General features: G+C 36.7%; 1 protein-coding gene across 1 annotated transcript in view; it reads right to left on the minus strand.

Moving 5' to 3' along the window:
* Positions 1–1,070: 1,070 nt before the first annotated feature.
* Positions 1,071–17,477, minus strand: part of LOC149067386 (tyrosine-protein phosphatase non-receptor type 9-like) — a 28,214-nt gene continuing 11,807 nt past the window's right edge. The window contains exons 8-11 of the mRNA XM_089253029.1: positions 17,302–17,465; positions 14,253–14,482; positions 13,893–14,100; positions 1,071–9,469 (exon numbers count right to left, since the gene is read on the minus strand). Coding sequence (XP_089109155.1) covers positions 9,243–9,469; positions 13,893–14,100; positions 14,253–14,482; positions 17,302–17,465 — 829 coding nt within the window. The 3' untranslated portion in view covers positions 1,071–9,242. The remainder of the gene's footprint in view (positions 9,470–13,892; positions 14,101–14,252; positions 14,483–17,301; positions 17,466–17,477) is intronic.

Consider the following 17,477-nt stretch of genomic DNA (forward strand, 5'->3'; position numbering starts at 1 on the left):
TCAGCTTTGTCATGGGGGGAGGGGGGGGCTGTACCCCCAACATAATCATTGTACAATAAAAAAATAATCGCTCAAAAATTTAATTTTTTATTTTAATTCAAAGTTCATTAAATACAGCACTTCAGTGGCGCTAGAACCTAGAAGGCTCAGGCCAGATGAGCCCCACCTCCAGAAGCAACGTGTTCTGAGGTCACCAAGTCCCTCAATAGTTCATGAATATTCAATGCAATTCCAACCTGCATATGCGCTTGGAAGCTGTATATATGGACGTCTAGCAACTCTAGATTCCCCTCCATATCATACCTGTTTTCTTCTTATCGGAGCTCCTACGACGAAACATTCTTTCCAACACAAGCTCTGCGAGCTCGACCATGCCCTATGCAAATGAAGCCAGGTTCAGACCCACCACCCTGAACTAATCAATAACCTGCTTTTAGCCCGCAGCATGGGGCGGTTTTGATGGAAAACTGGTTTTTGGACATTGAGTAGACGCTGCTTTAAAGATTGCCTTCCACGCACAGACCAGCTCCTAATTTGTCTTCTCTCGAACTCTCTCACATGCATATACGAATTCATCGTTATGGTAAAGATCTTGAAAAAAAATTTGAAAAAAAATAAGTAAAACACAAGAAAAACTCAAAGACCAGATTTTTTTTAAACCAATTTCTGTAGTATTGTCTCCCATAGCTCTTTGCAGGCATCTGTAGAAACTATGGACAATCCGTAGCAGTTAGCACCTCTAACCCCAATCTTGTCCCATGTAAACTGGGCCCCTGCAGGGTTTCTCTTTCATATCTGCGATAAAATCTCCCTAATTTTCTACTCCAGGGTTGGCACAGTTGATTTTAATTCAGTTCAAACAGTCCGACCTGTTTTTACATTCGAGTGAATGACAGGTTGTGTATATTAGTTATAACTAGGGCCCCCATCTTAATGCCACAGCCTGGAGAGAGAGCTCTCGGCACATGAACTTGTGATGACTGCCCAAATGCTTTCCCATACCGGGGGAAGCAGTTTGTAGGGGAGCCATGATTATATATATAATGAATAAACATTGTCTTGCAATCAGATAATTTATCAAATATTTATTTTTTGCGATAAAAACAGCACAGGAATTACAAAAAACGCTGCTCAACAGCTTTATTTTTTAGATCTCAGAGAGAATTTCATACACACAAATAACAAGTTCTTGCATAGTTAATAACTAAGAGCACATTAGGAATTGCAATCGTTCGTTTATTGTTCAGAGGGTATAATGCTGCCCATGTGTCAAAGGCTTGAAATATAGGACAAGACTTTTTGCACAGTTCAACAAACATTATTACAAGGTTTCTTCACACATATACTGCATGGTTTACCGCTTTTGTGTTATTAGATATGCATACAGGCACCAACTGCATAGAGATGTTTTAGCCATACATAAAAGAATGAATCCACGTATCTTATGCCGTTATCTACAATTATTATTTGTACCCTACTGGTAAAACACATCTATTTTTCCTGTTAAGAAAATGGTTTGAAAACTTAGGTTTGGTTTTCTTCGCTGATCAACAATGAATGGTTATAACAAAGAAAAAATATAGTGATAGGAAAAAGATGGAATTTTATTTTTTACACAAGAATGACTGAAAATGTTAGAGCAGCCCAAGAGATGAGACAATTTCGAAGGGTGGGAAAATACAATGAAACATTGTCATCCATTTTAATGGTCGATCCAGAACTTTCTACAACCAGTTGTCGGATCAAAATTTGTATGGGTGTACTATTCAAAGGATGCGCTTAAAAAAATTTTACAATAACAGTTGAAAAAAATCACTCGATAGAAGGCACTTTTACAGCCACCCTTGATGAATCCAACAGCGACGCCCCTAAAATTTCCCAAGTGTGATGGGTAAATTAGTCTAAGAACAAAAAAAAATTTGGAAATTATAGTTTCCCAAAAGCCTAAAAAGAATTATTTTGGCCTTTTCTCAGAAAATAAAAATATCCTTGACTAATGTCAAATCCTGGTCCAAATTGTATTCAGATTCAAACCCAGAGCACAAATACGAGCCTATCTCCCATTTAAGAAAAGTTACTCCCTAGAGCGCAAGCAGAATTTCAATATGACACATAATGTGGAAAATTCAGGCCTTTACCATTTTCACTTTAAAACATGGAAGGCAGCACCAGCGGGTGACTCTGGGAAAACATTTAACTAGAGCCATATGCTCTGGCATATATTAATTTATTCCCAGAGACTACCATAGAAAAAAAACTGCCAATAAATGTGGATGATTATAAAGCACCCTCTATCAGGTGATTGGTTAAAGCAATATTTGAATGATGTGCACTCAAATTTCAGTATCAATCTGAATATTGGTTCGCAAGATTGCTTTGAATAAGCCATTTTCTGTTTGTCCTGTATTATAGGTGCCAATGCTTCCGATTTTTTAGCCTTATAAAAACCTTCCAGTCGGAAACCAGATTCTTTTCTGATTTTCGACATCTGTTTGGAAAAATCCTTAAAGAAAATACCCTTTAAGTCCTCTTGCAATTCCACGATGACCATGTTTTCTCCGAAAGTGGTATATGGTAAATTAGGATTTTGGGTGTAGGAAATCTCAGCATTGTCACCAAATATGGTGCCACAATTTGCGAATTATTTTGCTGAAATCTCCAAAAAAAAACAGTCATGATTTTCTTTAAATAAAGTGGCAAAATAATGAATCCTTAATTTCATGAAGGATAAAAAATTCATGTAGGCTTCATTGAAAAAATGGGACATTTTTATTGTGAAAAATAAAAAGTCCCAGGAAAAAGGGTCATATGGTCACTATGAACTAAACAAAAAACCTTTATTTGTGTGACATTAACTTCTGTGTGAAAAATTTCATTACGTGATAAACCACAGATTTTTCAAGTCTGGGAATTGGCACCTTATGCTGTATAAAGCACATCGCGTGTGAAAGATTTTTCTTTTATTTTTAACCGATCAGACTTTCTACTTCTATAAGGGGTATCTGGCTGCAAAATATGATCAGCTGTACAATCGTCACAGGATGATCCCGGGGGCTGTGATAGACCCAGTCGTGGGTTGGTTACCGAACGAGAGAACTTTTACATTTAAATATTTTAACAAATCAATCATATTCTGTTTATCAAACCATTGGCTCTTTCTAGTTTTAATACAATATGCTCTGGTAGCGAAAGACATTGCAGTCAGTCACAGTATGAATAATCCTAACTCTCAAAAATGTACAACCCATAAAACAGCACCCAACACAATAAAAAATAACATCAAAGCAGATTACCGGTGCACCAAGATATATGCCAAGCATAATTACAAATAAGAACAGATTATCGCCACAAAATACTGGTGCTTCAGCTATCACCATACACATTAATGTGATGTCATACATACACACACACACTCGATTGGTCTTGTGCTATATAGCAAAAATAAATAAATATATGTTTATAATATATACATACAAGCAGCTTGTTAAATGAAACTATGTGCACCATGATGCATTTAAACCACCGAAATTATATATAATATATATAGCCATGTAACTAAAATCATTATTAAATACAAATCTTTTGCTTGGTGAAAGAAATTAATACATAATATATATATATATATCAAACCGCACAGAGATGCTATCATTCCGATGCTCACATATTGCACTAAAATCAACTAATTGTGTGTATGAGTCAATTCTTTCACTGCCGCATATTACAATAGGCATATAAATATATATATATCTGTCAAAATACTCGTAATTACAAATACTGTGCCACACATGGTACTTAGAAAACTCAGTATAACGACAAATTTCACACAAAAAAATGTCAAGCCAGAAATTTTGACTAAGAAAACTAGCAAGACACATCTTTCCACAACAGAAGTTCTCAAATTTTGCATCGCAGCTCACAGGGAAGATCACCGAAATTTGCCAAAAGCAACTTGGAGAGGATATTAGTGTGTTCCTACATAGTCTGATTAGTAAAAATTAGACTTTAACCTATTTTTGCAGCTGTTAATACCATAGGGTGAGGAGTCAAAGGTAAATGATCATTACGGTGAAGATAATGAGGCTAAACAATCATTGGCATGAAGATAGTGAGGCTAAAAAATCATTGGCATGAAGATAGTGAGACTAAACAATCATTGGCATGAAGATAGTGAGGCTAAATGATCATCAGATCAAGAGAGCCGAGGCTAACCACTCATCAGGGCAAGAGAGCTGAGGTTAAACAATCATCAAGAGCAAGGAAGCTGAGGTTGAATGATCATCGTAGGCAATAGAGCTGAGGTTGAATGATCATCGTAGGCAATAGAGCTGAGGTTGAATGATCATCGTAGGCAATAGAGCTGAGATTAAATTATCATCAAGGGCAAGACAGCCAGGGCTAAACTATCATCAGGTCAAGGGAGCCGAAACTAACCAATCTTCGGAACAAGGAAGCTGATGTTAAATGATCATCAAGGGAGCTGAAGCTAAACTATCATCAGGTCAAGGGAGCCAAAACTAACCAATCTTCGGAACAAGGAAGCTGATGTTAAATGATCATCAAGGGAGCTGAAGCTAAACTATCATCAGGGCAAGGGAGCAAGGTAAAATAATCAAGAAAAAGGAGATTCATTCAGAAAAGACTCATTAAATGAAAATGATAGGATCATAAAACTACATTCACAAATTTGGATCATAGTTCAATATGAATTAGTTTTTGTTCTTATAAGCAACATTAAAAATGGATTTTGGCAGTGGAATCTCAGTATTAAAAACACTACAGCACATCATACGTATAAAAAAAAATTAGATATATATAATAGTTGTAATATAGAACTACCTAATACACATGTCCGAAATTGAAGTCTGAAAGGGATTAGGTGCTGAAGAGAAAGGCGTTAGTCACAAAATTAACATTGTGTGCAAATGTTCCTTGAAAAAGATTTAACATTCACAGCCATTCAGTATGTAGTAGCAAAAAACTACTCGGTGAAGAAGGGAATTCTTTGCAGCAGAAATTTCATAAACGACAATTCGTCGTTGCAGGTCTTCTATGACCGCATGTGTGATCATTAACACCTATGAAGGAGAACAGAATCATTATCTGTTTCTGAACTAATAACAGGTTTGCTGCTCCAAGTGATGTCTAAGAAAACGTTTGAAGTTTAAAAAAAGGTAGGGGAACAGCAATTGGCTATAGCAATAATACTGACTCTCGCTCAAAGAATGGAGGTTAGGCTGAATGATCATCACATCAAAGAAGCTATGGCATCACGGAAAGACAGCAGAGGCTAGACGATCATCAGGGCAAGGGACCCAAGGATAAATGATCATTGGGACAAGGCAAAGGATCTACTGCAAAATGATGGCTAGGGCCGGGCTGCAACTAGTGGGAAGTAGGCAGATCTGGTGCTTCAGGTGCAGGACCAGAGGAGGGGATGTGCAAATTTCACCCTCTAACCCAGCGGTTCTCAACCTTTTTTGGCCCACAGAACCCTTTCTGGTCTATAATTTCTATGGTGGAGCCTGTAGGCTTATTTTTCATTTATTCATCAAAGTTACTGATTTATTTATATTATTTAAAATATTTTAACTTTTTTTTTCAAATTTACTGGGTTTTTTTACTTCCTCGAACTCTCTACAGAGCACCAGTTGAGAAATGCTCTAACCCATAGTTTTCCAAACTTATTGTTCCATCGCCCCTTATTTAGATTCTTTTTCCATCATCGCCCTCTGGCTACAGTTAACTCATAGGATCCTGTCTTATACTTGCAGCTTATATTTCCCCCCCCCCTCCCCTGGACTATTCCATCACCTGCCAGGGGGCGATATTGACCACTTTGGGAACACTGCTCTAACCTATCCTTCAATATTATAACGAGGCATGTGTGCCAAAATGCATCTAGTTGCCCTGGCCTAGGGTAAAGGAGCTGAGTGCTAAACGATCTTCAAGACAAGGGAGTCACAAGTATGGCTAAAGGGTAAATAGAACTAAACAATGGTCAGGGCAATAGAGTGGAGGTTACACAATCATCAGAGCACGAAAGCTAGGCTAAATTATTGTTAGCACAAGGGCGTTACTGTTAAATGATGGCTAGGGTAAACAAGCTGATGGTAAATGATCATTGGGGGCAAGGGAGTCACAAGTAAATGATTGCTAAGGATAGTAGCATGTTAAATAGAGTGTCCAGAAACTCTCACTTAGTTCAGGTATACTGCGTTTTCCCACTGTTTCTCATAATGGCCTTGTTGCCATGCTGGACAAATTTTGTGCATTTTACTTTACATGTGCTAGAATTTACTTGAACGGGCATTATAGCTTATCTTCGCAAGGAATAACTTACTAGTTTTTTCTTTGTATCTTTTTTTTACCGATAACTGCATTTAGACTTGAATTTTGGACATGTGTAGTTTCCAACCACAATAAAACTTGTACGCTATTTGTTGATTTACTGCTTACTATACTGCTGATGTTGTTACAGAAAATGTAGGAGAAATTCAAAATAATACATTCAAAGGGGATAATCAAGTGAATACGTTTCAATCAGGCAAAAAAAATCGCAGGAAAAACTTTTTACAAGTCAATTATCTATGTGCAAGCCAATTCAAAAATTTAAATTCTGTATCAGTGATTTCCACACAACAACAACATATAACGGTATATGCAATCGAAAGTTATGGTAATCATCGTGATTAGAAGATATGCGATATATTACAGTGCACCCAGGCAGAGGCTTTCATTGCCAATGCCCAAGACGGGAAGCAAGAGCTTATTCACTGAAGAGATGGCCACAGCCAAACAGCCTGGTGAATTGTTGCTTTTCATTACATCCCCCCTCCCTATTTGGTGCACATATATTAACACGTCTAATTAATAATTAAAAAATTCCATCTTAACTCTCACTCGTCAGTTTTACATTGAAAAATATATGATTCTTTTTCAGGACCAATAGTAAACATTAAAAAAACTATTTTTTACAATCAGCAATGGAATTTTATGCACAAAAAACAAAGAGGCATCAACGAATCTTCATTTCTTCACCGATTGCAAGATTTACAGCAATATCTTTCAACAATCGTTTTAAAAATCACAACCATTCAAGAAATTAAAAGTGTAGACTTCAGGTACATACTTATACTTGGATCCCACTTCACCATATTTTAAGGATAACAAATCCGGCAAGAATCAAAATATTTTTGTAAAGATATAAGTGAGACAAATTTAATACACCTGCCAAAATTTTTATATGACAAATTTTGATTTTATCTATGGTTCAGGGGAAACAGCTAAAATCATCGAACATCAATTACAACAGCATTTCTTAACTATCAAATAAAAGATATATCAACTCGTATATCCCTAGTGAGCAGTTATAGAAACTTATGCAATGAAAAATAAAAATTTTGTCTCTGTTCCATCCGCATATCTCTTAAAAAATTAAGGGGGTGGAAAAAAAATTATTCGAACACTCTACAAAAAATTTCCTACTCGATAACGCTTTAGGCACATCACTTTCAACCCAACGACTAACTTAGCAGATTTCAAGTTCCTGCAAAGGCAGGCGAACCCTCATTCTAAAAGTCCACCCTGATTTTGTGCCAGAAATTTTCTAAGGAAAAACCTTGAACACTTGCTTCAATGTGATGTAAGAAACAGTGAGGCTAAACAATCATTAGGACAAGAGACCAGAGATTAAATGATCATCAGGGAAAGAGAGTCGCATATAAATGATGAAAGTTAAAGGACCTGATGCTGAACAGTCATCAGGGCAAGAGAACTAAAGCTAAACTGTTGTCGGGGCAATGGGGCAGAGACTTAACCACCACCAAGACAAGGGCATCACAAGTAAATGGTGAATATAAATGGGCTGATACTAAATGATTGCCGAAGAAAGAGAGCTGAGGCTAAATGGTTGTCAGGGCACTGGAGCAGAGGCCGAATGATCATCAGGGCAAAGGAGCTGAGGCCGAATGATCATCAGGGCAAAGGAGCTGAGGCTAAATAATCATCAGAGCAAAGAAGCTGAGGCTAAATGATCATCAGAGCAAAGGAGCTGAGGCTAAATGATCGTCAGAAGATAGTGAACTGAAAATCACTATGGAGACTTGTAGCAAAACAAAAAAATTTTTAGGGGTGGAATTAAATTTACAATTTGTTTGCAATTTTAATTCAAACATGATAATTTGTATATTTAGACAAAACAAAAAACTCTATGCAAAATGCTTTGCATTCAACTATTTATTTTTCGTTAGACAATCTAGATGTCTAATATGAAGAAAAACAAAAAGCATAGAATTGATATGCAAAATACAACAATACTGATAACAACTTTTCGAATACGCTGTGGGAAAAATGTCCGAAAAACCTTTGAAAATTAGCTTTAGAAAGTAGAGGGCTACTTGAACGAAAAAACAGGACAGGCACGTGAAACGAGACGTATGGTCATGCAAGACACAGTTCGTTTCACCGATTTGACTGTGCAGTGAAGTTGGAGCCTGGATCGCTGTACTCCTGGCTCCAGTTGGAGCAAATGCAAAATCAATTTACCAAAGAGAATTTTTCTTTCACAAAACTAACCCGCAGGACTAAAACACTTCCGGCAACCATGGAGACTGCTGAGAGCTGAAACTAACGCTCACTCTTGGGCAAATTTTGTCTTTTCCTCACCAAGATTAAACATTTCTTTGTGATTTAGGGCAAAGACAACAATTTATACTACACATTTTGAGGGAAGCAAAACAAAAAGCAACAAGGGCTTTTTTATAGGTAATTTCTTGTGTAATATAATCCCCCCAAAAAAAAATTTTTTACAACCACAGTTAAAAATTCAGGAGCTGTTAAAAAATTAATTTCCTCTACAAAAAAATCCCCCCCCCCCCTAGTGAATAATACCTACAAATACTAAACACACTGTATATCAATACGGCAATTTCCAAATATAGTGTATTTATAGACTTTCTGCCCACAGTGTATTCACAATTCAAACAAAAACCGAATAGGAACCACACAAAATGCGGAAGAAAGAGATTTCTTCACTTTTTGTCTCATTCGAAACCAAAACATAACAAACAACAGGTGTAAGAGAACAACAAATACAACACACTAAATAACAAAAAAAAAGAATATCTTAAAATTACAGACTCGTGCTTCGAAAAATGTACAATGAATCGTTCAATACTGACACTGCAAATACCATGCATCATTCATTTCCAACACATTGTGCCAGAATGAAAAAAAAGAGAAAGTTATTCCGATTCGGAATCAGAGTCGTTGAAACTAGACAGGTCGACATCGTGCAGCAAACCTCTGCTCAGAGAAAATTCTAGAAGAGCCAAATGGCAAAACACATACTGGTCTGGCATCTGTATGCTGAAAGCCCGCTGCGACCGGATCTTCTGCACCGTTGTACGAACGTCTACCAATCCTGTTGCCTCCAGTCGACAAATACAGATATCCAGAGTGATAAATGTCCCTGTAATGTTCAAAATAAGAATCACGATATAAAAATTAGTACACAATTTATTCTTTGTAAATGTCTGGAAAGTTCATTGATATTATTCAATGAAATTTTAAAAAAATGTGTGCAAGAACACATAGCAGCTAACTTCAGAGAATGAGGATTAGAGACACTTTGGCCCAGATCCAGACTCTTTACAAAAACAAATATGCAAGGGATTTTTCATTAATGAAAATAAAGTCTTGGGATTTGTTTTCTTTTTTGGAAAAAGAGTAACTTCTGCTAGCCATCAATTGCTATAAAAGTGCAATATAATTGTTAAACAGTCAAATAAATCACCTATCATTACTAGACTCAAATCATGCTTACAAGAAAATAAAATAATTTATTCGGGCCCAAAACTTTGGGATGTATGATCATTCAATATACAGAGGTCTCAGAGGTTGTCTTGGTAGAAAAGCAGTTTTTTAAAACCACAAAACTGGGTCTTTTCTTGGTTTAAACTGATTTTTTTAGTTTTAATAACATTTACAACAAATTTCTGAAAAATCATTCAAAACTTCTAATAATCAATTAAGATAAAATGTTTATTTATGTAACTAACACAAATTCCCATATCAATTAATCTATAAATATTTCTTATATTTTAATAGCTTAACTCAAGGAAATATTTTATATTAAGAGATGGGATATTTTTTCGGCCCAAAATATACTGAGGAACTGAATTTTCTGGATGTTATTTTCGACGCATGCTTATAACATGCATTAGTAGTGCTTCACGCTACTGATGCGTGTTATAAGGAATTGAAAAGTGTGTCTCTGATGTATTAGTTAGCAAACTTGTGCCTGGTATGCAAGGAGACCGGGGTTTGATTCCCGGACCGGACAAATCACTTTTCTTTCCAGATATTAGTTTCAGCATAACATCCAGAAAATTCAATTTCTCCAAAATATTTTGTGTTTGAGAATTCTTAATGTTATTATTAGCTATATAATAAAGATTTTTACCCTAGTTACTCTTTCAATATGCTTAATTAGGACTCTATTTTGCAAAAGCTGTGATAAATATTAAGCAATTACAATGTGTTTAATGAAGCATAATTAATGTAATTTAATTAGTAATGATTTGCAATAGGTGATTATAACTAAAGTTCTGATTTCAAAACACTAACATAAAAACCACTGGTTAGAATGACTTGAAAATTTGTATGAATGTTCCAGAAGCAATGGAATTTTATATGGCGAAGAGAAAAAAACCCTTAAAAATGTAGAATAGATCACACTACTCATTTAGCACATGGGAAATTTGCTGGCAGAATGGATATGACAGCCAGTCAAGGCAAAATGATAATGCAATTAGCATGGCACGATTTCGTAATTCATGCAAACATCACAAAAATGAAGTTATTTAAACAAACTACAATTTACAAAATAAATGTTAAATATGTTGTCTACAGTGTTCTGGCGGTGAGGTGGAAGAACAAAAGTACTTGTTCAACAACACATCAGAGTATGTCATGGTAATGATGCGAATGTGCTTGCAATTCAGCAAAGTTTGCAATCCGACCACTGCACATAATATTCTGGGGTATTCCAAAAGCCAAAATTTGCAAGGGTTATAGTAGCGTTCACCTGTCAGGTGCACATGATGGCCAGTTGTCGTGTCATGTTGTTATTGTCGAAATGGTTCTTCAGCAGCTGCTTTGCTGGTGTTGCAATACGCATCTTGATAAAAGTTGTGCTATCCACCAGGGCTGGACAAATGAAAAAAAATTGAGTGCCAGCCAAATCTTTTAAGAGCGAAGCATATTTTTCCCCAAGAAAAACTGTCCTTAGTGATGTTTTTTTTTTTTTTTCCATGACCCTTTTTATGACCCACTCTCATGTTGGGGGAGACATTATTACAAAAGCAAAAAAAATTGAGACACACACAAGCAATCATGTGTATAAAATTTTAGGTGCCAAAACCGATTTTCCAGTCACCCTGGCATCTGGGATTTGTCCAACCCTGCTATTCACACACTGATGCTGTCGAAGTACAGGAATGACATGGTTGCGCAAAATAGATTATACAGCTGGCCAAGTACATCATCATCCACTTATACATTTTATAGTTTTTTGTTTTGCCAAAGAAAATTCTATTGCTTCATGCAATGAACCCATGCAAATTTTCAAGCCATTCAGACCAGCAATTCTTATTCCTGTTTTGGAATCAGATCTTTAATTATAATCACTCTGTATATAGCTGATTATTTTTCATAAATCACTTACTACCGTACATCCTAACCAAATGGTGACCCGGGTCAACACATACTCCAAGGAATTTGTAACTGAAAATTTTTTGAGCAGGGAACCAGCCACTTCACCAATTTCGGGCTTTTACTACTGTACAATAGAACCTCGATTAACTGGGGGTAATGTTGAAAATATGCCACCTAAAAATAATAATTCAATATTAAGCTTGGTGGCGTTATACTGCACGAGATGTGCTGCTTCCTATGGAAAGAAAATTAAAATGTCTGTGAGGTAATGTAACTACTAGTACACTGGTCTTTGTCCTTAAGGAGCAGCTGGTCTTCTTTTGGATTATAACACCACCTGCCCTTAGCATGCCAGTGAAGTCACTACTGTTGTTGCTTCTTTGTGAAGGGGGAAAAAGCCTGTGAGATATATACTCACACATATGTGGTGAAATACAATACCACCACATATATATGATGCAATCCTCATTCATGAATTTGTTTAAGCTAAGGCATCAGAATCTAGCGCAAAGTTAGAAAATGCAAGAATGAGAAATTTTGATACTGTAAATAATTTTCAGCAGCTAAGATACCTTAATATGAAAGAAAAATTATATTTAGGCCACTTTTATATGGTTTAAATCAGTGTTTCTCAACCGCCGGACGCTGGCATCAGTCAAACCAGGCCGTGAGTGATTCATCTTTTCATTCTTCCCCATTTATTTCCCATAGTCGTGTTTATGAGAGAGACATGGTCTTCCACTCAAAAAAAAAATACTCAACCGGGCCGCGAGCTTCCAATGGTTGAGAACCACTGGTTTAAATCATACAACCCTACATAGAGGTATATAATAATAGAGGTCTCATCATTGTCAAGAGACGGAACTGATGATGGCTGTTTGGCAAATTTTGCCTTCCACTCCCCCCCCCCCCAAAAGTTAAACATTTCTTTGCGATTTGATGCAATGGCAACAATTTACATAATGCTGGAAATGCCATGCTGGGGAAAGAGGAAACAAAAACAGATGTCTTTTTAATTTTTTCGGGGTGAATTCTTAGGGAATAATATTTTTCCCTAAAAGTAAGGATTTTTCTTTTGCAATCATGATCAAAATTCAAGAGATATAGGGACCTTTTTGGAAGTCCGGGAGATGGAGTAGAAGTTTGGGAGACTTAACAGCTATGATATCAAGCAGGGCTTGACAAATCAAGAGAAAAAATTTAGGTACCAGCAAAATTTTACAGGTTCCACAAATTTTTCTCAACAAAATTGATACAAAATAGTGAATTTTTTTACTTGCCCGAGACTTGTGGGCCCCTTTTGCATGCTAGCAGATACACTCGCATAATTTCTGATAATTTTGGGATGTCCTCAGGCTTCAATTTAGTAGTCATACATGAGAAAATTAGGCACCAATATCAATTTTCTAGTCTCCATTGCGACCTGGGATTTGTCAAGCCCTGGTATTAAGTAGTTTTCACAGAAAAAAAAGCACTGTAGTGAGAGTGAGATGTTTCTCAGCCCAATAGATGAAGGAAAGACAATTTTTTTTTCTTTTAGATACAGTTGGCGCTCAATATAACGACCTCCAATGGAGACATGACCAATCCTTCCTTACTTATACACTGTGGGATAAGGCATTGAAGTAGAGGCATAGTAGCCCCCCCCCCTAACTTCAGCACATGGTTCCCAGGTGGCGGCGGTAGCGAGAATGAGATGATGTTTCTGAACACAATGAATGAAAGAAGGACAATTTTTTTTCTTCTGAATATTATGCAGAGGAAGTAAATTCAGAAAGAAAAGTCTACTTGTCTCCTCTAGGAATCAAATTCAATCCTCTTTAACAAAAAAATTTGTCTTTCCCTCATCTATTGGGCTGAGAAACATCATCTCATTCACGCTACTGCCACCACCTGAGGGCCATTTGCTGAAGTTGGGGGGAAGGGGAGGGGTGCTACAATATCTTTACTTCAGTGCCTTATGCCACAGTGCATAAATAAGTAAGAATTAGTCATATCTCCAGGTAAGTAAATTGATAACACACTTGCCCGGTTTGCAGGAGGACTGGGTTTGATTCCCGACAGAGACAAGTAGACTTTTCCTTCTCAGTTCACATTGGCATAATATCCAGAAGGAAAAAAAAATCTTTACTTCTAGAAGAAAACTAATTTGAAAATGTTAAAAAAAAACTACAAACCTGTTCGTCCAATACCAGCGCTACAATGAATGACAATCGGCGGACCAAGATGATGTCCATGCCATTGAGAGCCAAGGTTAGCTACAGCCTGAGCCTGTTTCTCCCTGACCTTATCACGGAAATCCAGCATTGCGAGAGCAGAATGGGGAACACCATAATCTGGCCAACTAGTGAACTGCATGTGAACAACTTTGAAGTACTTCCCGACCTGCAATATAAAATTATAAAAAGAAAATAAAACAAGCGGAAGGCACCTACCTATATGTGACCCATAAACTCTGTTAGGTAAAACTGTGACAAACAGTAGAATTAAAACAAAAACGACAATATATATATATATATATATACACATATACATACCTGAGTATTTGTTAACACCAAGCTGGTAACAATATAATCAGCAAACTGTTCGAGGCTTTCGTTATAAACAAGAAAATGTCCATATTCAGCACTTGTAGCTTCTTCTTTTGGCCAATATTGACCGCATTTCACCCTGCTTCTCTCGATAGTTCTAGTTGTCATAACAATTACTGCCACTTGCTGCTCCCAAATCATCCTCCAGAAGTCTGCAAACGTGTTCGGAAGAGGGCCTAAAAAAACATTGGACATATTTCATTATAATTTTTAACGCACAACAGCTATTTTATACACATATACCAGGATCCACACTTTATAGCAATTATAAATGGCTTCTTCTCACTTATGTGACTCACAGAGAGAAATTAATGTTTATTGTAGGGGACCACTTGCACAGGACCCAATTCCTACACAGGCAAGTGGAGCATTTGCCCATGTGTTTAAAGAGACCCCAAAATTTAAAAAACTTTAAAACAAGTCACACACCCTTCCCCCCTCATTTCTGCTTAGCCCAGGGCCTCTTTATGTCAAGGTTGGATCCTACACTAGCTATCTTGGTGTCTAGTTTCCTACAAGAAAGTTACTACATGAAAGTTGAATCCTTCAGTCAGAAAAAAATTCTGATTTTGAACTCACAGAACCTGTCCTTTGGTGCAGTAGGTAAAAAGTATTTCTTGTCAAACTGAGCTACCACACTCAAGGAAAGCATAAAAGTAAAAGTTATTAACAGTTCACAATCCATGATCTAACTTCATTTAAGAAATTCACTACCATTTTGTTTGTAAAGGTGTGGCTGCATCATAACCTACACAACAATATTACTTAATCACACAACAGATTAACGGATACAATGCTTAAATGGATAAAATATCCTCTGGAACCGAAATTTCTTCTGAGACAATGTTAAAATTCCCCGCCCAATCAAATAAATTCAGCAACTTTTCCCTGTTCAATCGAATAGTACAATTTACACAACTGTTAATACACATCAACCACTATGTATATAATATTTTTATTGGATAAAACGTTTGCACAATTAATGGCAAATATGTTGCCAAGTTAAGACAGACTGAAGAGTGGGCATTGGCCTCAGAAGTTTCGAAGTTGTCCTCAATATGTGCATTTATTTTTTAAATTGCACTCCTTCTGGTTCATAAATAGCATGCATAATCTTTATCTTGAAAAGAAAAGAGCATTCAGAGAATAGAAAAATGGAAGAGGTGGCCTGTCATCATTTACTGATAAAAGAAGGGTGTCTAAGAAAAGCATAAGAGAGAGTGAAAATGAAGTTGAATGTAGGTCGGCAGATAACATTGGCATTGACTCAAAAACATTTTCCATAATAGTGGATGTAAGGGGACAGTTGGCCCCCTTCCCTCTCATTTAGGAGGACGGGGGGGGGGGGGGGGGGGGGGGGGAATTAACAGAACGCTTGGTTTCATTCTTAAGGTGTTTTCATGTTCTCTAAAAGTGATTCTTCTGCTTTCCTGGGGCTTAGTTCATCCTGGATTGGAGTATGCCATAAGGGTTTGGAGACCTTACCTACAGAGGAACATATAGACTTGATTGAGGGAGATGCAAAGAAGAGCTATGCGTGCTCTTGTTGGTACACAGTTTAAGCTATAAAGAAAGACTTGATTTCTTGAATATGTTTTATGTTTCCACCGGAAGAAAGCAAGTGTAAAGGAGGACATGATCGAAGTGTTTACATTTTTCAATAGGATGGATGGACCATGAATTGTTAATACGCTGTCAGTCGACTGCTTTGACAAGGGGACACCAGTATTGATTGTGCCCAAGTGCCATGGTGGTAAGATGCTAGTCTACCACCATAAAGGTTGTTGTCACGGTCCCGGGTTCAAACCAAAGGAAAGATACAGATATTTTCCCCCAACGAGCTCAAGGCAACCACCGATAAACATCACCTTCATTTCCAACCCATCTCATTAATGACAGTAAATTGCAATATAGCGATATGGCCAGAGTTGATGTTTGGTGTAGTAATATCGATTGGTAAGGGACAACTCCAGGTTGTGGTGTGTCGCAGGGGATTTTTCTCTAATAGAGTTGTGAATGAATGGAATAGCTTACCTCCAGGGGTCGTCAATTCAAACACAATTGATGCATTTAAAAAGAAATATGATAAACATATTAGGGCAAATCGATAAGTTATTCCTTTTTAGACATGACAACCATAAATATTTTTTACGTTGGCGGTGTATTATATTTTATCATGTATAATAGTTTTTAGTTTATATAATTGCACTTTAGAGACATATGGCATCCATATTTGTTATAAGCCTTTTCTTAGCCACCTAACTGGGCATTTTGCCTGTTGTGACTTTGTATCTGTAGAGCCCATAGAGGGCACTAACTTTTGAAATGAAAAGTAAAAATTGAAGGTTTTGTGATCATTGTAATTAAATATAATTTTCATTTCATTTCTATGTCTGATTTATTTCCAGAAGTTTTATCCTTCAACAGTTTTCTCTCAATATAAAAACCATACTGCCGATGTTAAACAACTGAATTGTTCCCCGCATAATTGAATACCCTGCTTAATTGGATATTGTGTGCTGGAACCGGTGATATTTGTTTAAATAGTGCCGACTGTACTTATGTTGTGTTTAAATGTATTGTATTGTGTTATTGTGTATTAATATGTGTATTAAATATGCAATTTCAGAGAAAACCGTAGCCAATCCACCTTTTTAATGATCAAATTTGTGTTCAGCACACTAAATTACAGAATAAATTACTATTTTTGTTTCAGACGCAGAAACTTTGTTGAAATTGTTGTTAAGTGCAATGAATTCATTTCTAGAGGTGATTCCCATACCACACAAAACATATAATACCAGGGATGAAGCCACCAGCCCCCAAGTATCTTTGGGGTCCCAAAATTGTCAAGGCATCCCTAGCCTGCTATTATTACTTTACTCAGTGCAAACTAAGACCTGTGTCTGCCAAATGCAGCCCTAGCATTTATCATGAATAGTAACCCACAATCCAATTCAACCTTAATGAAAAGGCAAAAAAAAAAATTCCTCACCCTGTGTAGATATAAATGCATTCTTTTGCTTGTATCCATCGACAAAATTGGCATTCAAATAATCGGAACAGTCGTCATCGGAGTCTTCTTGCGAAATTTTCACTCGAGAATGGTCATAGCAGAGGACATCTGTATACCTGTTTTTCGGCTGATTGGATTTCAACCTGTAATTTCAT

This window comes from Pholcus phalangioides, unplaced genomic scaffold (genome assembly GCF_987345545.1).
Source record: "Pholcus phalangioides strain wild (caught in Gottingen) unplaced genomic scaffold, Ppha-v1.0 ptg000031l_1, whole genome shotgun sequence".
NCBI lineage: Eukaryota > Metazoa > Arthropoda > Arachnida > Araneae > Pholcidae > Pholcus > Pholcus phalangioides.